At 42.1% G+C, this 27,167-nt stretch overlaps 1 protein-coding gene across 1 annotated transcript; it reads left to right on the forward strand.

Moving 5' to 3' along the window:
• Nucleotides 1–2,277: 2,277 nt before the first annotated feature.
• On the forward strand, nucleotides 2,278–25,948 carry LOC310871209 (potassium voltage-gated channel subfamily B member 2-like; the record flags this gene model as incomplete). Its single annotated transcript, XM_083782700.1, has 2 exons — nucleotides 2,278–2,829; nucleotides 24,086–25,948. The coding sequence occupies 2 exons, from the start codon at nucleotides 2,278–2,280 to the stop codon at nucleotides 25,946–25,948; spliced, it is 2,415 nt and encodes an 804-aa protein (XP_083638826.1).
• Between the last annotated feature and the right edge of the window lie 1,219 nt (nucleotides 25,949–27,167).

Genomic DNA, 27,167 nt, shown 5'->3' on the forward strand with positions numbered 1-27,167 from the left:
TCTCTCTCTCTCTTTCTCTCACGCACACACACGCCCACACACAAACTCTCTCCCCTACTCACCCCCCTCTCTCCTTGCGCTCATCTGTTTATTTTTACACACTCGGACACGCCAGGCCAGCCATCCTCTCTGGGCGCCGGCCGGTTCAGAGTTCCTTTATTCCATTAATTTCGTCATATGACCCCATGGCAGCAGCCGCCGACTCCTTTATAGTTTGTAGAATGCTGTGGCTGCAAGACAGATAGTTAATAATATTTGTATATGGGAATATCCCACAAGATGTGGAGCTTCACTTGTCTCTGCACTCACAGGAGGCTTACGACCGGAGATGGAAGGGAGGTGAAGCCGAATAAGCTTGGCTGACTCCCTGCTGGGGCGAGGTGGAAGAAGAACACCGGTTTAGAGCCATATATATATTCTCAACAGGTATGGTACCGTTTTGCTTACTTTTTGCCGTGCGCTCTGGTTTTCGGCTTGCACTTTGCCATGGTGTTAGTAGTATGTAGTAGTAGTATGCTGCTTGTCATGTGCTTTCACTCTTCCATATAATCTTGACTGATTGTTAATTTAATGTAGTTACAGGACAGAGCATAATAATAGAATATATAGTTCATTTATGTTTCTTAGAAATTGTGTTACTTTATTTTTTTATGTTCTATTTGGAATTCATGTTTATTCAGCCAAAAGTGAATTCAAGCTGTCATGGACTATTATCAAACTTACAGTATAACGCAGGGGCCAAGGAAAATGACAATATGTTATAGGCTATATGTGTTTCATTCAAATAGATTTCACCAATTAAATGATGCATCAATAGTAATACCCAGCATGAAAACTTTTCCTGTTTCAGACGACAGATATTTTGGGGGATAGAAAGGCATACTGAGGCCTATTCTGACCTGGCTGGCAGTGACGTGTCACGTGGCCAGGTTGATCCTGACGTCTTCCTGTGTCCTATGCTGTCCTATGGAGTAGATAGACTAGACAATTCTATAATTAACTATGGTAGGCTGCTGCTAGCGAAGCCTAATACCGGTACAGGGATTTATGGAACACCAATTATACAAACAGATAAGAGCCTCTCTTGTCCCTGTGATCGCATGGCTAGTCAACCTGCCCACTGCTGGAGGACTTTCTATACTGTAATCTTTGCATTAATGTGTAATTTCTACCGTGAAACCTCATTACTTTAACACTGTTGTGGTCAGAACAATGAATACATAAACACAAGAACAACATGATACAATACATGGTACAATACATACTGTATGTAATTTAACATCAGACTCTTCAAAATGATATTGTTGACCGTATAATGACAAGGTAAAGTATAATGATATTTCCATAATTGCATTACAGTCTGTTTTATACAGTCATGGTGTTCTGTAAGTAACGTGAAAAAAATAGCCTCCTTTCAATGCGAGAACAACACAGAAAATGTTTATACCTACAGTCCTACACCTCCAGGAATGTCATTACTTATTGCTATGTATATCTATTCATTATTGGAATGGTATTTTATTTTTTTGTAACTTAGAAGAAAGAAACATCCGCACACTTTTTAGAGCTCCATGGACTTACTTTATTTAAATGGAAAAAGTGTCAACGTTTCGACTGTTAGGTCTTCATCAGGCTAAATGTTGTTTTGTAAAGTAGGAAATTGTTTTTATTTGTCAAAAAACAGAATCCCCATGCATAATAGAATAGGGTTTCTGCATGTCACTTAGACAAAGAGCAGAGAGCTCCCTGTGTGTTTAAAAGGTTATACATCACGGCTACTGTATAGGTCAGGTTGTTAAGTGTTAAAATATCGAATGATATATTAATCCACCCCTTATTAACCTCCATTTTAACAAGACGTTCCACTGATCAGCCAGGTTGTGTAGGTTGGATTTTCATGTTAGTGTAGATAGACCATTAATAACAATGTGTTGTCCCAAAATTCTATTATACAGCCTGCAAAGTTATTCAATGACGATTAATGACCCCTATCACATTATCAGTTTTGAACTTTTGATTTGCACTAATAATGTCCTAATTTTGTCTTCTTCTGTTTCTTCAGCCATGGACCTACAATAATCTGCAGGGTGGTGTTGTAATAAGAGCCTGTGAGCTCAGAGGGCCTCAGCATCTTTCCTGGGTGTGTGGAGAGATTGTGCCTGAGACCCCATTACCACCCATCCCCAAAAGCTCCAAATCAGCCCCTCCCCGCTCACACCTCCAAGCTCTCTGGTGTAAACCAATAGTCATCATCACACCATCACACAAACAGCACCCATGGCGGACAGAGGGACCAAAGCCAACCCGCTTCCTCCGGAGCCTATCGACATCATCCGCATCAAGGCCAGATACCGACGGGTGCGGCTCAACGTCGGAGGCCTGGTCCATGAAGTCCTGTGGAGAACGCTGGACCGACTTCCCAGAACCCGCCTGGGGAAGCTACGGGACTGTAACACCCACGAGTCATTACTAGAAATGTGTGATGACTACACCCTCAATGAGAATGAGTACTTCTTTGACCGCCATCCGGGTGCCTTCGCGTCCATACTCAACTTCTACCGCACGGGCAAGCTGCACATGATGGAGGAAATGTGTGCCCTATCGTTCGGACAGGAGCTGGACTACTGGGGCATCGATGAGATCTACTTGGAGTCGTGCTGCCAAGCGCGCTATCATCAGAAGAAGGAACAGATGAATGAGGAGTTGAGGAGAGAGGCTGAGTCACTGAGGGAGAAGGATGGGGACATTGAGGAGGAAGGATGCTGTCCTGACAAGAGACAGAAGCTCTGGGACCTCCTGGAGAAACCCAGCTCATCTGTGGCTGCCAAGGTAAAATATCTAAATATTTGTACTACACATGCGCCCTTAAAACCACCCTACAAAAAGATTTGTAAAATTCAGGTCACAAGAATAGTTTGGCTCCGTTGCAGCGGTGTGGTCTGAGCACGTGAGCAGTTGCAAGGAGTTGCAGGGTGTTACATTGGTGTGGACTGGCCTAGAGAGGGGATTTCCTCTTCAAGTATTCTACATTTCAACTTCAAATCAAATCTAGTCCTATAAAAGGAGAGTTAAAGGGACACTTCACCCTTTTTGCAAAAAGATACATGTTAATGACGTTTAGAAGCTTTAAAACACTTTCCTGGGGGTCTTTATGTGTGTAATATGTGGTTTTAGATATTTGAGCAGTGAGCCCAGTGTCTCTGATGTCATCGACACTGGGCTCGCTTCCTTCCTGGACTACTATTCCCATTCCCACTATTCCCACTGCTCCTCCCTGTGCATAGAGGGAGGGCTGTCTTACTGAGACAACATGTAGTCCAGGAAGTAAGTGAGCCCAGTGTCCATGATATCAGAGACACAGGGCTCACTGCTAAAATCTAAAATATCTAAAACCACATATTACACAGCCCCCAGAAAACGCTTCTAAACGTCATTAAGTTTCCCTTTAATTGGGCTCCAGTTTCTATTCTGTTCTGTATATAGTTCAGAATTATGCAGAACTATATACTGCAGTAAATTTGTACACTGCCACCTCTCGGCTGTTAATGACATCTGTGAACATGTTGTGACATCACAGCTGGCCATTAAAGTGCCATCGAGCTCCTAATCCTCTTTCACCTATTGAGTAATCAGATAAGAGAGTGAGAGATGGAGATAGAGACAGAAAGAGACAGACAGTCATAGAAACAGAGCAACAGAAAGGACACAGGAAGATTACTGCCTCATGCAATCTTCTACAGTGCAACTACTTAAATATACAGTAGGCTACTGTAGATGCTGTATATATTGTAAAGTGTGTTCAAAGGGTTTATTGATAGTAATAAGTATAACACCTTATCTCTGTTCTGTTGATTTCTGGTGATAGCAGAGAACAATAGCAAAAAACGAGGAATAGTTACTAGAGATCGCTCATACATGTTTATAGCTATCTGTAATGGGCAGAATTCTCTCAGGGTCCAAATAAAAAAAATTGACAGTGGTTCCTTGTGAGGAAAGTGAGGAATTGTTTATTAAGTTTGCTCTTGCTGGACTATATCTAATGTAAATGAAGGAAAAACATAATGATGATATACACTGTAATTAGAAATTGTAACCAGTTACAAATTACACATTCATACTTACTGCTTAAAGAAGAAGTTTAAAGTCTTTGAAGAATACTTTGATGAGAGAGGATGAGACAAACTGCAGGGATGTTGTCAAGGATATCCTTTTTATTAATACACAGTAGGTGAAGTCCCTGGCCTGTGTCCAGCATACCCAAAACATTATACATCAAGTGGAATCATGTTTTGTTGACGTTGTGACTACAGCTCTGCAGACAGAGTGCTAGTACAGTAAAACAATTCCCCAATGTGGTGTGACAGCAGCTATGCTTGTTTTACGAAGTGTTATCGTACCCTGTAAATAAAGTTTGTATGGCAGTTAGCCAACAGCAAGCCAGCTTCCCAGAACACAATGAAAGCAATCTTTTTGTCCATTAGTAAATGTGTTGGTGTGATTGTATTGGTTTCTGGTCCATTACTAAAAGCTTGTTGATGCGCAATAAAATGTTTTCATCTTTTCTCTAGACTGGGAAGAATCATATTGACGCTGGCACTCATTTGGCCTTCATCCTCAAGTGAATATCGGAAAATAGAACACTCCATTAGTTAGACTAAAGGTCTGACCTTGCCGTAACTGTATATTTTGGGGGATAGAAAGGCATATGATGATGAAATCACCTATCTGTGAGAGTGGGGGTGTCGCGACGTACTCACAGTGAATGGCGGTGATGCGCCTGGTTATTATAGTTTTAGAAATGTCCAACTTTCAAAACTGGTATAGCTATTGGTTTTGTCCTGTACCATGTAGATGGCTGAGAAAAGATTATGTATCGAGTACTGCTCGGCATTTTACAGTTCTAGTTGAATCAAATCAAGGAAGGAAAGTAGTAGGGGAAGAGATTTGTCTCTCTTCCCTCTCTTCCCTCCTCTTTTCGTGTTATGCATTTTGTATGAATGTGTTGCATTCACACATTGTCGCCATGCAAGGCATTTGTTAGGCAGTCAGTGTCTTGCTCAAGGACACTTAAACTTGTTGGATCGAACTGGGAACCGACATTGAGTTCACAGTCAACCACTCTATCTACTCCTAAGCCATTGCAGCGTGAGGTGATTAAGGGTGACAGGCAGCTAGGGTACAAGAGAGGAAGGGACCAGATATTGAGAATGAAAGGGACCGATTAGCTACTGTTTGTGTACACGATCAAACCAAAATAAAAACACAACAGTACACAAGCAGCGGTGCATGGTAGCCCCACTGCTGTGCTGCAGTTGGGAGAAGGAACTAATCGTGTTTCTGGGGAGACGTCCGTCACACTGTGACTGCCTGAGACGACCTCTGGCTGGGCAACAGCCCATGAGTCAGGGTTGTTTGGGTTTATGCTCGGGGGAAGCAAGGACTACAATCAGGGTTAGGAGCTGACACATTGTTTGGCTTAAAGCTGACAAATCTATGCCTGCTTTCAACAATTCAGTCTGCATCAAGATCAGGCAAGACAGACAAAAGGCTGTGCATCACTGGCACACGTTCTGTCCACACACACAGACACACACACACACACACACACACACACACGCGCGCGCACACCCACCCACACACACACACACACACACACACACACACACACACACACACACGGCCACTTCCAAAATCTGAAGATTAATTTCCCAAATTCCCGGTCCCCCCTGGGCTAGTGTCAAAGTGCCCCGAAGTGCCTTTGAGACAGTTAACCCCTAACTGCCCCTGTTGAGCCGGTCTTCATTACCTAGATTGCAGGTGAGGCACAGGGTAAACCTCCCTCTTCCTAGCCCATTCTTTGTCAGTCTTACCAATCCCTCGACCCCCTCCCCCACACACACTCTTGAGTTCATTTTCTAAGAGCAGGTTGGGCGGCACATGCGGGGCTTAGGATTTCCTTCACGCAGTGTATCACGGAGGAGGAGGCAAGGTGGGGTAATCCTCTGTCACCTCGTCCCTCCCCTGATGTCTGTCCATTCCATCCATCCATACGCTCTATATACTGTACTGTTGTCCATGTACTCGCAGGGTACAGTACACAGCAGGAGGGGTGTGTGTGTATGTGCAGACAGACAGACAGACAGACAGACAGACAGACAGACAGACAGACAGACAGCGGCCATGCATACAACATAGGTTGTATTTTATGATAAGTCTTATATTTCAATACAATAATGTTATATTCTATGCTTCTGATATGTCATATCAGAAGCATAGAATATAACATTATTCATTAGTTATCAGTCTCATTTTGGCTTAAAAAGCTTATTGAGCATTTCAAATCAATTCTGTCATATGCCATGTGTATTTGTATATTTATTTAGACATTTCACTGTACAATATTACTGACATTCCAAAGAGATCATATAAGTGCAGAGCCATTTCTTTAATTTTAATTATTCAGATTTTATATTTTTACAGTTAAATGAACACAATACATGGTAAAGAATGTGTAAGAGCCAAGAGCTAACCCTTGAATTACACTTGGTTGTGTATCATTTCTAACACCAGAATAGATAGCAGATCTACAAGCTGGCAACGGGTCACGCAGCAGCGTGTTGTGAGCTTAGATCAGCTAATCTTGGTGCAGGACACTGGCACGCAACTATGTGTAAATCAGGCAAGAGGAGGAATAGAGTATTTGACAGAATAGACCATGGGTTTGTATCGTCAATCATAAGTTTGAGTCAGCTGGAAGACACACACACACACACACACACACACACACACACACACACACACACACACACACACACACACACACACACACACACGCAGATGCCACACACACACACACACACACACACACACACACACTAACACACACTTCTTGTTCTGTTTTACAGTTTGAGTTTTTACAGTATTAAATGTTTTGGTCCAAACTGAACCAAACTGAACCGATAAATTGACAGGGAGAAACAGAGTGATTAAGTGATTTAATCTCCTTTGGGGCTATTACCAGAGACGCCGCTGCAAATAGACTGTTGCTGCCCACTGCCCAGACTCTTGACTGCCACATGTCTGTCTGGGAGAGGAGAGGAGGCAGGGAAGTATGGAGGAACACAGATGGCGTGAGATAGAATAGCAAGATGTAGGTTCTGTGTGCATGTGTCCATGTTTGCCAGTGAGAAAGAACTATTTCGTCACACAACTGTATTTGGACGGCTTCCTCAGCTTTTGCTGCTCACACGCACAATGAAGTGAGAAACTTAAGGAGAGAGAGAGAGAGAGAGAGAGAGAGAGAGAGAGAGGGGGGGGGGAGGGGAGGGGAGGGGAGGGGGAGAGAGAGGGGGAGGGGAGGGGAGGGGAACAGTTCAAAGAATGGAGTGGTGGGAATGATGGAGAGGACAGTCTGTGTGACTAAGAAGAAGGATGGAGGGAGAAAAGAATGGGGGTGGGGTGGTAGTTTTATAGTGTTATTCTCTGTCCCACACACAACGCCTCCTGGTCCCCTGAGGGAATTAAGTGTCCCTCATTCAGTAATCTCCTCGTCTTGCTGCAGTACAGAGTTCACCTATAGATGAGAAGCAGGAAGTAAATATCAGGGAAGCTTCAGGATACCCTACCACACCATTAAATACAGTGAGACTCATATCCAATTGCCATTTTTTATTTCTCAATCTCAATCCCTCAATTTTACTTGTGTGAGGCGGGGGGGGGGGGGGGGGGGGGGGTTTGGGGGGTATTCTGTAGGGGCGAATTGTGCACTTTGTCCCGTTGACTGAAGGCAGTGTCTTGCCCTCGGATATTCAGACACAGACTCTCAGGGGAAGTGGGCTCTTTGGGATGCAGGGTTAGTCTGCTGAACGTCTGGCAGTGAAAGGAAGAGAAGATTAATATAGAGGGGAAAATGTGAGGAGAGTGCAAAGAGCAGATTAAAGTTAAAGTGCTGCTACTGACTTTGTTGACATTCAATTACACTCTGCTTAACTTTCAGTTTATCAGACACCAGTATAAAGATGTGTAGAGTGCACACACACACACTTCAAGACATCATTTTCGGTAACCTATCAGAGCCTTAAAGGGAAACCTTTTTGCGAAAAAATACATGTTAATGACGTTTAGAAGATTTAGAACACTTTCCTGGGGGTCTTTATGTGTGTAATATGTGGTTTTAGATATTTTAGATTTTAGCAGTGAGCCCAGTGTCTCTGATGCCATCAACACTGGGCTCACTTACTTCCTGGACTACAAATCCCATAATGCTTTGGTGCACTGCTCCTCCTTGTGGATAGGGGGAGGGCTGTCTTACTGAGACAACATGTAGTCCAGGAAGTAAGTGAGCCCAGTGTCCATGACATCGGAGACACTGGGCTCACTGATGAAATCTAAAATATCTTAAACCACACATTACACACATAAAGAACCCCAGTAAAGTGTTCTAAATCTTCTACACTTCATTAACATAACATGTATTTTTTGCAAAAAGGGTGAAGTGTCCCTTTAAGTAGTCAGAAGCATGGGATTCCAAGTATTCCAAGTATTGTTCATTAGTATAAAGTGACTGGAGTCACTGGACACATAGGGAAAGATGTCAATATAAAGTGTGTTGCTACCCCCAGGGACGGGCGTATAGTGTTCAGAATGTCGCACTCTGTGGGAGATGGATTAACTGCTTGTACTCGTACCCTAATAGCTCGAGGTTGAACTGTTTCACGGTGTGCATCTGTTGAGGTTGATTAGAATCTAGGGAGGGTTGACCTCACATGGAGACTGACCGGTGAAAATCTAATTAAGATGAAAGCCACAAGCTCAGGTGGTGACATAAGAATTTGCAACATTGCAAATAAATGTGATTTGTGTGTGTGAAATGAGCACATAATCATATTCCAAGATGAGTTCTGATAGGATCCGCACAAAATGTTAGCTACTTTTTTATTTCTCCGCATTTCAGTCTTGAAAAGTTTAGCACTGACAGCAATTTTGTATTGGATTAATTAAAATAGAAAATATCTGCTGCTTCATAATTTACTGTCTAATCTTTTCAATTTCCCGGTCCAGATGTCTCAAGATCAGGATGTTACAAGTATGTTTCTAATGAATTAAGTCCTCTCCTCTTATCTCCTCTCATTACCTCTTTTCTTGTTGCCTCTTTTCTTATCGTTATATGTTTATTTCTATATCTATCTTTCTAATGAATTAAGTCCTCTCCTCTCCTATCATTACCTTTTTTTCTTATTACCTCTTTTCTTTTCTTATCTTTCTTTCTATAGCTATCTTTCTAAATTCTCTTCTCTTCTCTTCTCTTCTCTTCTCTTCTCTTCTCTTCTCTTCTCTTCTCTTCTCTTCTCTTCTCTTCTCTTCTCTTCTCTTCTCTTCTCTTCTCTTCTCTTCTCACCTATTTTCTTATATTTATATAAGCATAAATAAATGACAGTCCAGAATGTGAACACTCATCAGCTGAGTATTTTACAGTTCCCTTTCATTGGGTGCTGTTCGGCTCTGGCGGGAACAATATCTTTAAAAACATCTTTAAAAAGATCCCCAGCACTCACTTAAAGTGAGTGCTGGTGATCCTTTAAAAGCCCAATTAATTGTTTCAGCTTTTCAATGCGTCATACTACAATGCAATCTCTCGTGGGAAAAGCTTGGGAGTCAGTCTAATCATCATTACAACATGCTGACCTTTGCTGTAGTATTAAACAATTGTCTAGCCTGCCCGACTCTACTGAACATTAAAGGGCGGTTATGTACATTCCGTTTAAAAATATTAAAGACAAGATTATATTTGTCATCTTCCTAGGGGAAGATGACATTACATACTGCAAAGAAAGTGCTTTATAGTTTGCCAAGTGAGCCTCACAATAGATGCTTTAGTTTGGTATGGGGGTTGTAGCGATGGCCTTGCCTTGACACCTGAACACACACGTCTCTTTAATTACAGCCTATTGATTGGCCCTGGGTGTCACATTGACCAATCGGAGGGTTTGTTTCTGACTAATTACTGTAATCACGACTTTTTCTCACCCTCTCCCTCACGTGGTCTCTCTCTCTGTCTTTCGTTCTCCCTCTCTGTGTGAATGTGTATATCAGCATTAATCCCTATTGTTAAGGGCAAATAATACTGATACTTTGGCTGGTTAAACAGCTGTCAAATCAGCAGGATCTCAGCATTACTCTCATGTCCTTGTTCTACTCATTGTCCATGAGAACACTGACAGCATGCACACCACATTCATGAAGGATACATATATACAGTGATTGCAGTCCTCACAATTCTGGCTAATATTAGTATATTCACATTCCATGTTAGTACATAGGGTATTCTGCTACATGTTGAAGGCTAAGAAGAAGAATGATTTCATAAAGGAGATAATATAATTGATGGCAGACCATCTGTAGAATTCATGTATTGATTTCCCTGTCCATGATGTGCCATGGTTACGGTAGTTAGCACGCAGCTTCTGCATTTAGTAAATTGGTCTATTTGTTGGTTCTCCATCAGCGTTTGGAAAGGCAGCTGCTAATCCTCCCGGGGTCCACACAATAAAATAAAAATGCATTTACAGTAGAGTACAGTCATAAACTCGGGATGAAGGTTTTAGTCTAATTTGTGTTGAAGTGTTCTCAATGGAACCATGCCCTAGATATGCTGCGTGTACCAGGTACACTCCAATCTATATCATCACGCCTCCTCCAAGAGGTCTGTAGTAGTGCTGTATATTAAATATACCTTTAACCTGTTCCTATTGCGTTGAAACTTTTATGTAGAATTGATGGCCTATATTAGTGCTACACACCCTTTAATCAACCGTATCTGTGGAAATCACCTTGGCTTTAGTCATGAAGGGTGGATGTAGATTGTAGAAGATGAAGAGGAGGAGAAGGCTTACCCACATGAGCCCTCTGTGAGGCAAACATTCAGCGGACATAGCAGATCTACAAGCTCACATGAGCCTTGATCTGTGAGGCAAACATTCAGCGGACATAGCAGATTCAGAGTCAAAGTCTTCTCATGAGCTTGTAGATTGGCTATTATCAGCAAAGAGATTTTGTCTAGAGGGACAAAAGCAAAAAAGTAAGCGGTTAAAGATGATTTTCAAGCCTTGAGTCAGTTGGGAGACATTAACATTTTGTACACTTTTGTATACATTCTTTTCTTTTCAAAATCTTTTTATTCAGGTTTTTTGTGACAAGCCCAGGGGCAAGTATTTAACAGACATATAAAATATAAAAATAAAACTCAATCCCCTATCCCACCCTCCCCCTACACACAATCCCAAGGATAGTCGGAAAAACAGTCTGGAGGAAAATTTGATTAAATACATATCACTTTTGTATACATTCTAAACGGATGTCAGGATATGACTTGAGCCTTTGGATTATGTCAGCACAGCAAATATATTGGAAGAAGAGGGACAATGAAACGCCCTTACTCAGCAGAAGAGGCTTGATATATGTGATGTCTTGGCCTTGCATTCCATTTGGCCTCCACAAAAAGCATCAACAATCCAATAGATCCCATGTCTGTTTCTTCCAAAAATACCTCCACATATTGATTAAGACAGCTAGGGTTTCTCTGCTGAGCTGGTTTTACCGCCCCTCTGTCATTCTCTCTTCCTCTCCTTTCATGAGTTCCTTCCCCGCTCTTTCTCCTCTGCCTCTCGTCCGTCCCATTAATTTTCTCATTCTTCCTGCATTACTCCCTATAATGTCTCTCTGCTTCCCTCTCTGTCATTCATTATTCTTTCATTTTGCTTTTATAATTAATATGGTCTTAATATGATACCGGAGGTTTGTAATGATGAGGATGAGAAGGGAGGTTTCGATTTAGAATGAGCAGGTAAGCTTTCTTGCCAGGTCTTAAGTTAGAGGCCGCTCACCAAAAATATCTGATGTTCAAGATAATTGAAGACCTGTTATTTTCAGCACCGTCATGCAATGAAGTAGGCCTATAATCATTAGGATTGTTTTTTTTTTACAAAAAATATGTTATTTTGGACCTGGACCTGAGCGAAACCACTCTCCACCACTTTCACCTACCTTGAGAGATTAGGTTACTCTACTTTGTCATACAACGCGTTGCTTGCAGAAAATAGCCAATCTATAAGCTCACAAGGCGATATGATGCAATGCGTTGTGACTTGTGAGCCTGTAGATAGGCTATTTTTGGTGAGCGATACTGTTGTACAATGAAGTATGCACATCTTTAGAAATCAGATTGAAATCATATTTCGAACCACCTAGGAATGTGGTTCAAATGTGATTAGCAAAAAAAATGTTTCCATGTGGTTCTTTGTTCTGTTCTGACAAAATCTAAAATTGGGCTGCAAGTCTGAAACTAACCCTTGTGGGGTCCTAGTAGATATGACAGTGACATACATACCACACAAGAACACACCTGTTATTGATGTCACCAGTTAGAATCCAGCCAGCCACGTTTAATGTTCGCTCCTCTCTTTCTCACTGAAATTGGATTTATGTGCTCATGAAATGGCTGTAATGTAGTAAACAATACCAAGGCAGTATTACTGTTTGTAGGTGGTACACTCAGTTGGGACGGTACATGGAAATTAATCAGAATAATTTGTATTATCATGTATATCTGCACATAAAGGAGATTTGAGGTTGGTAAATTACACTGAAAGCCCTGGGCTCAATGTGATTTTATCCTTAAAAACAAAGATAGGGAAGCTGGAGCATTCATTTCATATTTCCATTTTGACAAGTACCTGGCTGAAGGTAAAGTGGGCACAGTAATACCTTTTGGTATTTATGTTGTATTTACACAGGAAACCATGTGAGAGATGATAGGAGTCACATAGTCCTAGCATAAGCTATAGTTCTATACATTCTCACTTCCAAGTCATCATGTGATTGATAACCCTCTTTCAGCGAATATTCGCCCAAGAATAGGGACACTAGTATTCAAGTGATTAATATTATTACCTTCAGGTGTGTGGCTGCTGTGATTTTATTTTTTAAATACAAACAATTTGAATACTAAGACTTCTCCTTGTGAAGCATTGATTGATTGATTGATTGATTGATTGATTGATTGAAAATGTTATTAACAGTTTGCAGAATGGGTACAGTTCAAGGAAAGTACAGGTCAATAACATATTATTTGTTAAGAGGATAAAAGCAGAAAAAGCACTAAGACGTCAGGTCTTAGGCTAAGACCTCAGGTCCAATTCATCATAACATTTAAACTTAAGACATACAAATATACACTTCTATGCTAAACAAAGATCATCATATACAGTATACACGGTTAGAACAAAGGGAAATCGTATAGTATAGGAATAGAGAGGGGGCCCTTTTACTTTTTTACAGGGACCAGTTTTGCATTTCAGCCGCCCGTGGTTTTGAAGGAGTCTAGGGATCACATGCTACACCTTTAAAAAGACAGTGATATTGGTTGGGAAATACTGTGCTGGCTTCCCTTTTGTTCCTGAAATAATTTATTGAACCTGCTTTTCTCTTCTGAATTACACAGAGAGATCTCTAAAAAGAGATGTTGAGAGTGGAGATCCTTGTCTCTGGGGCCACATACGCCACAAACTGGGCTAGGATCAAATTCTCTGGTGCCTCCCTGACATTTTTGTTGACCAACACTGTCGTAAAAGAGTTGTACACCAAAGTATAAATAATTCAAGAGCATACAGAACTTTAGCTACTGCAGTGATGATATATCTATCGGTTTAAGGGTGCCTATGATTACAAAGTGCAACATCAGAGTAAGTGTCATGAAGCCTAGTCGATAAATGACAGGGTAAATGGTCAAGTAAATAGAGTGTAAAATAATCAATTAAGTGCTACACAGTAGCTACATTACAATACCTCTGGGTAAACATACAACTTAACTGTCTAATTAACATGCTTTGCATTTATAGATAACAAACTATGCTCTAACATACATAAAATGTGAACAAGTAACCAAAATACATCTTCATAGTATAATTAGTACAGGCAGCAAGTATTGATACTGTACAGTGTACATGGTAGACTGCAGTGGAAAAAGGTGGAGTGAGTAAGTGTGAGCAATTGTATTGAAATGGTCATCATGTTCAGATCCTATTTATTTTATTGGCATCAGCTCAGGTTTAAAGAAAACAATAACAAACAGACAATAAATATATAAATGAGCATGACAATCATCCCCTCCTGTCTATTCAGGCACAATGCCAGAGTCAGAAGCAACACACACTAGTCACCTGGAGTTGTGTGTCAGGGCTGCCTTTACATCAGTGGCCAGCTTAAAGGGCTAAACCTGGCCAAGAGACACGCAAGAGACACATGTACAATCCCTCCTATTTTATATAAAAATCACACCTGTGTGAACCGAGTGGTGCAACTCCCCTCTCCTCCTCTCTCTCTCTCTCTCTCTCTCTCTCTCTCTCTCTCTCTCTCTCTCTCTCTCTCTCTCTCTCTCTCTCTCTCATTAGCAGGCAACAGTGCAGCACTGTCTCTCTCTCTCTGTTTCTGGCACAACAGCGCCCCTACTGGTACTCATACTGGTGCTCATTAACCAACACATAGGCGGACATGGCCATTGCTGTTCCTTGTAGTGGTTGTACCACTCAAAAAAAAACTTTTTTACCCTCATTATTACATTAGGACTGGTTATCATGCGTTTCAGCAGACTGCTCATAGGTCGTCTTTTTCTTTCCTTTTTTACAGCTTGGCAAAACTGTCACATTTTGTATTGGTAGCCACGCTGTAAATTATATTTCATGCCAGACGATGAATAATTAATAATCTTCCGGTTTTCATTTCTGCTTTATTAGGTAGTATAGTCTAGTGGAGAGACGGACAGGAAACAGAAAGCTCAGAGATTTCATGATTACTGTATGTGGCACTGTACAGTAGGCCTGTGTTGAGTAGAGACCAATGTCCTCCACTTGTGTCGAGCCCCTAAATGAGGGTGTTAGTCATTCAGTTTCCCTAGGGTGTAAACCCTGATTTAACCCTGATTTATACTTTGTCGTTAGATGAGGGATATGATAAATTAAGCACAAGACTCCAGAGGTGAGCCATCGACACCAGGCAAATGTCCAGCCAGCTCCCTAATTAATAGGAACTTTGGCAAAGAACAACCTGCTGAGCACTCCATAAAAGGCTCTCTATTTGTCAGCATGACTGCTTGACTTGATGGACTCTATCTAGTGTGTGTGTGTGTGTGTGTGTGTGTGTGTGTGTGTGTGTGTGTGTGTGTGTGTGTGTGTGTGTGTGTGTGTGTGTGTGTGTGTGTGTGTGTGTGTGTTCCAAGGAATGTGATTGTGCACATATGTTTGTGCACAAGATGATATAACAGTGAATAGACATGGAACAGACTAGAGCCTCTGATCATAGAATTTGCTCAGTACATCTGTCCTGGATTGTATTCAAGGTTCTTGTGTGTTTGTTCAATGAGACACTTAACCTCGAAATTGAACCCACTTGGCATGAGTAATTTACTGTAACTTGATTTCTTGGTTGGTTTTGATCAGAGAAGATAGACACTCTGTATGTTGTATAGATAGATGATTGTATGTATATTGAGATATTGCTAGTTAGTGTAATACACAGTATATACACCCATAGATAGATTGCATCAAATATAAGCTAGAGCCGGGGTGCCCAAAAGGTAGATCGCGATCTACCATTAGATCACAACGCTGTGCATGTAAATCACATGGGATCCTAAAACTATATTTAATTTAAATATAAAAAGCAATGTTTTGGCATCTACCAATCTACTTCAATTAATGTGACTTGATTGATTGACATCGAAAAGGACCTGCAAGCTCAAACCGGATACTTTGTTTTCAAGATTGTTGTGCACAAATGTCAGTAGCATTACAAAGTTATGTTCAAAAAACCCTACCAATTCCATTTCCCTTTATTTCCCATTTCAAGTGTGTTTGTCTATGTCGTACTGTTACTGTATGTGACGCCAGCATTGCTATTCCAAAGTCCCCTCAGGTATTCAATGGATCATCATTTTGTTGGTGTGTAGATCTTGTTGAGCTGGTCATTTTGAAAGTGGCTCTCAAGTCAAAACAGTGTGGGCACCCCTGAGCTAGAGCTTACAAATATTGATTTGCAGCACCCTCTTTGGCATAAGTCATGCTTGGCACTAAGACTGTGTCCTCTTTGGCAGAGGGAATATAGTTTTCATTTAGAATTGTCTGGTCAGTGTATCCATGCATGTCTATTCATTAATATTTTGTTCAGCCATAATTATAAAACGTGGTAGCACTAAAATTTCACAACTTAAATGGCTTGTTTGGGGGTCACCTTGGGAGCTCTAGTTAGCGTGCCGACCACATAATCATAACAACCTGAATTTGAATCAGTCAAACCTTTTTTTAATCCACTGCAGAGTAAAATCCTCCGTGTTAAATTAACTCTGAGAGGTTTGAATCATCTACAGTCCAGTTTGGCCATGCACTTTAGTTGTAGGTGGGAAGCCGGTCCTGTCAAGTGAAAACAAGCCTCTGAGAACAATGGTTGTCTACACCCTGACCCTGCCACATATGTGTACAGCTTTAAGGGGTTATATGCAGTAGCAGATTACACAAATTGACTAAAAAGGGGAAAACATTCAAGGTTTAGTTCCAATTGTGTCCATTTTTCACTTGAATAAAATGAACACTGGGGATTTTGCTGTGTAGCTATACATTTGCAACCATTAATGTTGTGATTGTAAATGCTGCAATGGTTGTATAGGCTATATACTGTATATAGGCTATATGCACAACTGTTGTCCCAGGTCTGTTCCAGTTCATTTTCCTATGGCTTTGTTTGATTAGCTAGACAGACGAATTTTCAGGTTAAGAAGGCTGAGGTTAGTGTTAGGGTTTGGGATAGTAATGTCTGACTATAACGGGAGGTCGGAACAATGACATGTTACCGCTGCACAGAGCTTACAGGCTTTAGTTGCGACACTATTATTATTGGTCAGACAGTCATTAGAGCGACAACCTACCTCAAACCATAACTGCAAGCACAGGAGCAGCGCATGTTCGAGCGCTAGTCCGACCGTGGACCGCATGTCGGACAAATGTTCCGTCGGAATTACCATCGGCTCCCGCACAGAACCTATTGTAGCCATGCAATTTGACGGATAGTGCTAACAGCTGAGACATATCATATAGTCATACAGTATAATGTATGGGATATTTCTCTCTCCTTCCTGTGATTGTCAGTCCATCCCCAGGCTCACCTCCTCCGCCCTTATATATATAGGTATATCATGATCTGATGTGGAGTCCACATAGGCTCTGTTGCAGTCTGTCCGCATCATGATTTGTGTAATCATGTTTAGCCAGCCAGACAAAGCCTGGAAGCTTTTCCACCCTGGAACGCGCACGCACACACACACGCACGCACGCACGCACGCACGCACGCACGCAGGTGGTCTGTCTGTATAACTATGTAGTTTACAGAACAACATTTCAGTCAATACAAGACATACTGTAAATGCATTCGATGCCACCATGGCGTTAGTCCGATGACTCATGGTTCCAGAGTACCATTAGTCTGACGGCCCCCATTAGAACACTGTCCGTCTGTCCGTCCGTCGCAGTCATCGTTGGTTAGTTGCAAGGTAGTGAAGACTATACTGAAAGACCCATAATCTAGCAACATGCCCGCTTGCTAAACTCTGCTCTGATTCAGACTAACCACATACAGATGTGTTATTGAATCAAACTGTGGATGTGCATGCTGATGCTAGACATTTCAAGCAAGCTGAACATGCTCTATTGTTTACATCTGGCCTTCAGTGATTTGGGGCTTTATAATCACTTAAACCCTATATACTTCGTTGACCATTCGATCAATGACCCCCCCCCTCTCCCTACCTATTTCCCCCCTCTAGTCTACACTAATATTTTCGCTTGTAGCTTAGCTGAGCACTCCAACAAACACAATTAGCAGTGGCAAGGGGAAAACCTTGTTGCTGCACTAGCAACACTTGGGGAAGGTTCTGGGGAGATAATATCAACTTCTGCATATTTTACATTCTACGAGGTCAACGTCAATGTCAGGTGAAAAGAAGCGGCTGGCAAGTGGCAACTCCATGTGTAACATGGTTGTCTGCAGACACCCTCCTCAGTGCGTGGTTGGCAGTAAAAGTGACAGGGGCAGTATATGTCAAATTGGCAATGATTCAGCAATGATTCAGGGGCAGTATATGTTAAATTGGCAATGATTCAGCAATGACTCAGTTTTCAGCAATGCTTCAGTTGTGGAGAAAATGTGTGTGTGTGTGCGTGCGTGCGTGCATGGGTGGAAATGAACTAGAACTAAAAGTGTGGATAAATACATAGAATACTTTGAGAACCCAGATCCTTGTTAGAGGGCAAAACCTGTATTGTAACTAGATTTATTATGTACAATTATGTTTTTATAATTACATTATGTCTTCAAGACAGCCTAATATTTATTAACGTCATGAATTCTCCGTTATCGACTTTTAATTTACGATGATTGTGTCTTTTCACTTTGTCAAACCCAAAATGAATTATCTCTTCTGCGCAGTTCCCACCCAAGTCAGAACGTGAAAATCTGCCCAACTGTTCTCAAGTTATCCTGAGAACAAACATAATCACACTGGAGCTATCGCAACAATATCTCAACTTAACTGTCAGTGATAAATGTCAACACACAATGACACTGGTGTTTGCTATCCTCAGCATCTGATGGGGAAGAATGGTGGACTGCTTAAAACATAACCCTGGCTCTTCTGACAAAACCTTGATAGAGAATTGTGATCGCATACACAGAAGTGCATCACGTTTGATTGACAGTTGAGAGTCAAACATGTTGAAATTCAAGGTGCAAACATTAGTCTACACTCTACAGAGTCATCATTAGTCACATTTTTTATTTTTTGACTATTCGAAAATAGCTATCTAGCTACGAGCCCAGAACGAGTCACATCGCGACTGGTTGTGAACTTGTATATCAGCTATTTTCCCACAGTGTTGACAGATTTTCTCTTATGGGGGTCCCTGCCTGCATGGTGCAACATATCAATATGGGGATCTTTGACATTAATATCCATACACACACACACACACACACACACACACACACACACACACACACACACACACACACACACACACACACACACACACACACACACACACACACACACACACACACACACACACACACACACATGATGAAGCATCCAGGCATCAAGGCATAATGCCTTGCATTATGGCTGGCCAGATGCCTTGCATTATGTATTATTGTCACACCATACTGCTTACTAAAGACAACCAATAAGATATCTATCAGCTATTTCCTTCAGATAGAGCTCTCATTACTTCTCCTTCCAGCATACAGTGCATAAAAAAGGGTTCCTAGATAGCTATTTATATCTGGCCAAGGGTGCCAAAGTCATGACATTTATCAGCCATTAAGTCATTCAATGTTGTATGGTGGACACAGTATTATCCTATATACTTAAAGATTATTGTCCTTTCCATTGATTTCTATCTTTCTGTCATTGCTTTTTTTTAATCAGCAATCTGGGACTTCTTGTAACGAATCAATCACAAGTTATTTTAACCAATTGGTATGGTTACGTATGTTGATACAATATAATTAGCACATCTGCAGTGGTTGGAGGTGGTCTCCATACTCTTCCATTGAAGAATTTAGTCAAGTGACCGGTGTCTGAATCCTGATTTCAGTTACAGTTTACCTCTCTCCACCAGGAAAAGACATTAATAGCTTTAACCGTTCTGAACTTTTATGATTTTGGAGAGGAAACAACGAACCAATAACAGTTGCGATAAATGGCTGACTTTGTCCCCATGTAGACATGTTGTTGTTTCTCTGAAGGTTGTAGAATATATGATGCTGTAAAGGCCATGGTAGGGGACACTTTCAACAAGACCCTGACACTGCGTATAGACCGTTTTTCACTCATGTCCTGCAGCTAGCAACAAGGTTGTTTCTAGAGGACGTTGAGATTTATGTGTACAGTCAGAACATTAATTATGACTGTACACGTCGTAAAGACTTGACAAATGTTCTATTAATGGTACACAACAACAAAAGATTGACATTCACATTGACTGTCGGCACTATAACTTGAGCAGTTATGAACAGATTTGCATAAATCTGCCAAAGGTTGGTTCTGGGCCACGGATGAACTGATTAACTTTTCACAATGATTGGCTAAAAGGTTGCATGGCACAAAAATGCACATAACTTCTGAATAGATAAACATAACACCACAATACTTGTATAAATGTTTTAACTGATTAACCGGACACACCATGTCATTGTCAACCTCTAGAGGCCACTGGGTATTGTTGGACCAATACCATACAAGTGTAGGCTAATGCATGATGGGTACATGAGTACTGAGTTGTGATCAAGCGTCAGGAAGTGAGGATACTATAAAGCCTAACCTTTTAACACACGGTTGATTGCCTATACTTCCAATAGTTCAGCTACTGTGTAAGATTCAGAACACACTGCCGCTGACAGTATGATGCCTCGTGTCAAGATCGATGTGCAAATGAAATTAGGGTAGCATGTAGACTGCTCGCCTTGCAGGCTGCTAAGCTGTGGTTAAATTGTGGTGAAACACGATTTCAGCCTGTGCCTCCCTGCCTACTACACAGATTTGAAAATAAACCAAAGGTGGACACTATGAAACCAAAGGTGGACACCATGACGCCACAGAGATTGATGACATAGAATCATCGGATGCATTTGTTCCCGAGTGGCCACGTTCTAAACCACAGTGCCTCAAATACACTAGAAGAAAGTAAATTAAATTGACTGCTTGTTTGATTGATTGATAACACATATTACAGCCGAGTGAGTGTTACAGAGAAAATAGCTCTTTCCCCAGAGACTAGGTTTGGCTGCTGAATCTTTTTTTTTTCTCCTTTCTTCAGCACTAATTGTAGCCCTTGATCTCTCCCCGAAGGTTAAATAAAAACCCAGTTCTCTACTTGAGATCAGGGTTCAAACTCCACTTTATACATGTGTCTATGTGCAAGGCACTGACCGTCTACCTGCATGGTCATTGAAAGTACAGCGTATCTGTGGATGGGTTTTCTAGAGGCCCTTGGACGGACATTTCAGGATAATGCTAATAGGATTGTGTTGCTATCTATAGGAAGGATAGAGAGAGGTTAGAAGTGGTTACTCATTCTTTCCTTCCCCCAACAGGAAGAATCAAGGAAATAATCTGATACCTTCTTCCCTCCTCACTGGAACTCGACACCAGCATGGAAAACTTAATATCAAAAATAAAAAACCCTTTGTTGGTTTCAGAAACGCTGATGTGGCAGAATGTTTCTAGGAACTAATGCCCCAGTGGTACTGGCTGGCTATACATAGAAAGTGTTGAAGAAAGTGTACATTTACATATTTTTTCACACAATCAGTTTTCTCACAATATAGATAAGGTACACAGTAAAACCCTCAGTAATAAACCGTGTCGAATCGGTTTTACATTTGCTTTTGCAAGTGAGTGGTTGCCTGTAAGAAACAATTATACACTGTAGTGTCCACAAAGGGCAGATTGTTTTAACCGGTATGTAAGGAGGGAAAGGCAGTTACATTCAATCTGGTCTCAGGGTGTGTTTTGCATGTGAGACATTTTTAAGACGCAACGCAAGGGGTACAGTAGTTAACAACACAGCCCTCATTTAAAAACAAGTGGAAATGGGTATGTTGTTTGCTATGACAATGTGCCAACATCACACACTGTACGAAGGTCTATATTTTTCAGCAAGACAAGCTGTGTTTATTAATTATTATTATAACTTGAGTTGAGACATGGATATTCTTGGAATTCTTGGCATTGGATTGTGAGTGCGCTAATTCTGGTACAGCTCATACTGTAGGTGTAGGTTATATAAGCACGGCACAGCTGTTCCAAGGAGAAAAGGCCACAGGTCCCACCCCTTCTGTTTTGTGATTGGCCACTTTTTCTAAAGCTGACATTGATGAACATGCAGTGCTGTCCTTTGGTTAGACGCTGTCCAAAAATGGAGTCCAATTGACTGCATTCCATCAGAAGAATACAAAGAACCCACTACAAAGTTATAAAATGTGAGACCCAACGTGATGGCTCTGGCACTGATGGCGTCTGGCACTTTTACATTAGTATACAATCAAAAACCTGAGGGACTGCTAATCTGACATGCACCCTGTGTGCACAGGGAGTATGTGAACAGACAGATGTTCCACAGAACACAAACTATGTAGTCCTGGTTACCCAAGTTTGATTTTGTCCATAATCCTTACTGGATCTGAATTCTGAACCACTTCTATACAGGAAAAACAATCCATCTACAGTTCATTTTATATCTATCCAGATACTTTATTTTAAATTATCTCTGATATAATACGCTCTCTAGCAATATTTATTTCCTCTTAAATAGCCATCTTGTACAACCCTTTCACATTTGTCACACATGTATCTTGGTGCCATCTTGTTTGATTGTAACTGAAATTAACTTGCAACTTTTTTGTGCAGAAGTAAATACTTTATTAATTATTTAATCAGTTATTTTAACCACTAAGTGGTTCATATTTTGAGGGGCGCTAGCCCGTCCTATGCCCGGCTTTTGGCGCAGGCCCACTGTCTCATCAGAAAATGGCAAAACGCCTAGTCCAGGCATCTCTTCTGGGTCTTAAACAGCTGGAGGATGGAAATGACACTTGTGCGCTTTGCCGACGCTACAAGTTGAAGCTGCGCACGAGCGTCATTTCCATCCACCGGCTGTCTAAAAACCAGGAAGAGACGCCTGGTCTAAGAGTTTTCTTGCCGCACCTTGACACTTAAGTATGCCTGCACCCTTTGTGTGTTTATATGCATCATAGCAATGATATGATTGGCTGAAGAAAGTGAGGATGGAAAAGTGAGGACGCAAATTGTGATTGGCCGGAATGAGACGATGCACAGTATGATGATAAGAGCGCCCCTCACTTCACACGGGTGTGATTTTTGAAGGCCCCTCCTATGTCCAGCTTTTAGTGTGTGTGTAAACACAAACTTTGTCCTAACTTTGTCCTAACACAATATATTATATGAAGTATATTAATTAAAACACTATATGTAGACTAGAGAGGGATAAAGAGCCTATTTGCAAATAAACGTATACATAAGGTGTGCACACCGGGGTTCCACTGGGCCTCAAGCCTATTTAGTCACTAATCAAGTGTCAATACAGCAGATCCGCTGTATTGTACTTTTTGTACTTGTACTTGTACTTTTTAGTCTTGTACTTTAGTCTAATCTATAGTCAAAAAGTGTAATATGTGTGCAGGTGCCTGCATGTGTGGCTTTTTGTGTACATGTTTATGTGAGAGAGACTGAGTTTGTGCTGAACACCACCCTGGACTTTTAAGTTGGAATTCAGGGGTTGGGTTAATTATGAGAGGTGAAATATTTGGGAGGAAAATGGTGTGGTGGGGGGATTGAGCAATATGGAGGTTAGGAGTAGGCAGAAGGTTAAAGATTATTTTTAGGCTGTGCTTGCTTTATTTAGACAGGACATTAGGGAGACAGGACGTTGAGGGCAAAAGAGAGAGAAAGACGTGCAACACAGATCTCCAGCTGGGATTAGATCTGAGTTGCATGTTACAGTTTAGTGTTATCTGTAACAGACCTGCCTATGGCCTGTCTGTTAGAGATAAAGGACAGCACCAGCTCTGCCGGTTCTTTGTCTCGTGTATACCATTGTACAGACTAACTGTATGTGTGAGCGGAATGATATAGCTTTGCCAATCAGTTGAAACCACACCGTAAGTCAATTAAGCATAGCTGTACATGTTATCTATTTCCTCTCCTTAATCTGTTGCAGGATATATCACCATTCCACGTTTAAGAACTTAACAATAATGATCCTTAGAAATTAACAAGGCATATTATTTGTGTTTGTTCTGTGTGTCCTCCAGGTCCTGGCCATGATCTCTATCCTGTTCATCATATTATCCACCATCTCCTTGTCCCTCAACACCTTACCGGAGCTGCAGGTGGTGGATGAGTTTGGCCAGTTCAGTGACAACCCCAGCCTAACCCTAGCTTGTGTTTGTTCTGTGTGTCCTCCAGGTCCTGGCCATGCTCTCCATCCTGTTCATCATATTATCCACCATCTCCTTGTCCCTCAACACCTTACCGGAGCTGCAGGTGGTGGATGAATTCGGCCAGTTCAGTGACAACCCCAGCCTGGCCCACGTGGAGGCCATCTGCATCGCCTGGTTCTCCATGGAGTTCCTGCTGCGTCTGCTCTCGTCGCCCAACAAGTGGAACTTCCTCAAGGCTCCCCTGAACGTCATCGACCTGCTGGCCATCCTGCCTTACTACGTAACCCTCTTCCTGACCGAGTCCAACAAGAGCGTGCTCCAGTTCCAGAACGTGCGCCGCGTGGTCCAGATCTTCCGCATCATGAGGATCCTGAGGATCCTCAAGCTGGCCAGGCACTCCACGGGGCTCCAGTCTCTGGGCTTCACGCTGAGGAGGAGCTACAACGAGTTGGGGCTGCTGATCCTGTTCCTGGCCATGGGCATCATGATATTCTCCAGCTTGGTGTTTTTCGCGGAGAAGGACGAGGACGCCACCAAGTTCACCAGCATCCCGGCGTCCTTCTGGTGGGCCACCATCACCATGACGACCGTCGGATACGGAGACATCTACCCACAGACACTGCTGGGGAAGATCGTGGGCGGGCTCTGCTGCATCGCCGGCGTGCTGGTCATCGCCCTGCCCATCCCCATCATCGTCAACAACTTCTCGGAGTTCTACCGCGAGCAGAAGAGACAAGAGAAGGCCATAAAGAGGAGGGAGGCTCTAGAGAGAGCCAAGAGGAATGGCAGCATTGTGTCCTTGAACATTAAGGATGCTTTTGCTCGTAGCATGGAGCTGACGGATATATTGGTGGAGAAAGTAGACGATGGCAAACCCGTGGAGATCCGTATGTCGCCCAGCGATTTTAGCTACCACAAGCACTTCTCAAATACAGACGCACAGAACACACGCTACCAGGAAGTCACCCTTTTGGGCTCGGTTGATACATTCAAGCCCTCCCCTGTCAAAGCAAGCCCACAGCATCTCAATGCCCAGCGCCTGGAAGACACTTACAACAAGATGACCACCAGTCAGGAGAAGAATACAGAGGAACAGATGGAGATGAAGGTGGTGGCGTCCTCGCGTGCAAAGCATTCTGTGGCTATAGAACAAACCATTGCTGAGGGCACGGCTGGGGAGGCAGGACCTGCTCTAAAAGCTGGAGTAGGTCAAGGCATTACTAGACTCCAACGCGTCCCCCCACCCTTGGATCTCAGCCAGATCAGCGCCATTGAGGTGAGCAGACCTCTCGAGAGCATCCAGTCAGGGGCCATCATCAAAGAAGGTCTGTACGAGTTTGTGTCCACTAACCCTGGCTGCAGTGGAGATTTGGGAGTAGCACCACAGAGTGTAGATAGCTATGGGATGTCCTACGAGAGTATCCGCAGCTCTCTACGAGGTAACATCACACCTCAGCGGGCGAGGCCCGTCAGTGTCAACTTCCTCAGTTCCCAAGATGATGCACTTGCAGCAATTATGACACCAGTGGCTACACCGGCCTCGGCTAGCTCCCCCAGGCTTCCCCAGGAAACTAAGTCTCCATTGGAGCTCTTGCAGTCTGTCATTCCGAGCCGCTCCCCAGGGGGAGGGGAGGGCACTGTGGTCAGGAGCTTAGAAGGTGAAGGGCAGATCACAGGCTTAAGGCAAAGGGCAGGGAGGAATCACATGGGGAGATCTGTTGTTTCTGGCACCAGTGCCAGTCCACTGTCACCTAAACAAAGTCCTCTCAACTTCACCCAGGAGTCAGTAGGGTTGGAGGGGGGAGGATCAGTAGAGAGTGGAGAGAAAGTTGAGAATCACATTAGTCTGGAAGGAAGCCTAACGCCACCTTGCGAAACAAGCATGTGACCCTGACATTTAGAGAGATATTTTGTGAGTCAATAAATGGTGGCATCAAAGTCTGAGGATGAACAAGACAAAATGCCACATGACAGACACATGCTTGATGAAGCTAAAGGTGTTTGAAAACTTGAAAGCTGTGGATGTCTGTCTGAAAGCAAGGAAAAAACGGCCTCTGTCGCATTGATATTTTGGGGTCTAATCAGGGAGGTTGTTGCAAAGTGTGGACAATTGACAGTGGACAGTGTGAATGAGAATATTTATATATATACTTAAATTAAATTTGTATGCGCTGTAGCCGTTATTCATCTATCAAGCCTGTTCATTTTTTTCTTCTCTGAATTGCAATACACAACCGGGTCTGGATGGATTTTCTCTTTTTGTATAAAGTTCTGAAGAATTTATGGAGCATTCTACCCTGTAAGACTTGAAAATATGTTGTTCCGTTTCATCAATGTTCCTTTCTGTTAATATTATACCATTTTGTCTTCATTTACAGAGGGATCCGTTTTGTCATTTGATCAGCCTAGATGCTACTTTGTTTCATCGTCGAGAGATGTGAATAAATTTAATCCAGACTGTAATGTTCTGGAATATGATACCGGTAACTCAAGCAAGCAATACAGGAACTTCATTGACATACAGTACCGTAGTATATGGCGAAACCTCTCTTATCCCTTGACAGCACTGATGTACAGTAGTAGCCCCTAACTCAAGAAATAAACACTTCCATAGTCTGTACATTGATATTTATGGTAGCTCTTCAAAAATGTATGTTTTGTATTCCTAATATTCATGTAAGTGATCTTCATGCACACTATTTTAGTTTTCCTGTACTTGCTGTTATCTATTAGTAAGAACCAAATTCCTACTAATATTACAGGAGAATGGGGATGTAAAGCAGGATACCTCTTGTACTCACATTTAGCAAAGATATACTACTAGACATTTTGACTGATAGCATTAGGAAACAGCAACATATTCAATACTATATTACCAAAGTATAAGTCTGCTTTGTCTTTTGACATATGGCTTCGCTCTGTTCTTTAACTTCTCAATCAAGTCTGGGTCATGACACAGGGGCTCCGCACATGTACTGACATTTTTATGCTGCCTTTTACATAGATAATGTACATAAGTGTAAAGAGTTTGTTCGTGGCACTGCTAACTAGAGCACGTGCATGTTTGACATCAGAAAAGTCTGAATGCGTGTTTGGATGTCTTATCT

Source organism: Protomyctophum parallelum (assembly GCF_964188405.1).
Source record: "Protomyctophum parallelum genome assembly, chromosome: 14".
Lineage (NCBI taxonomy): Eukaryota > Metazoa > Chordata > Actinopteri > Myctophiformes > Myctophidae > Protomyctophum > Protomyctophum parallelum.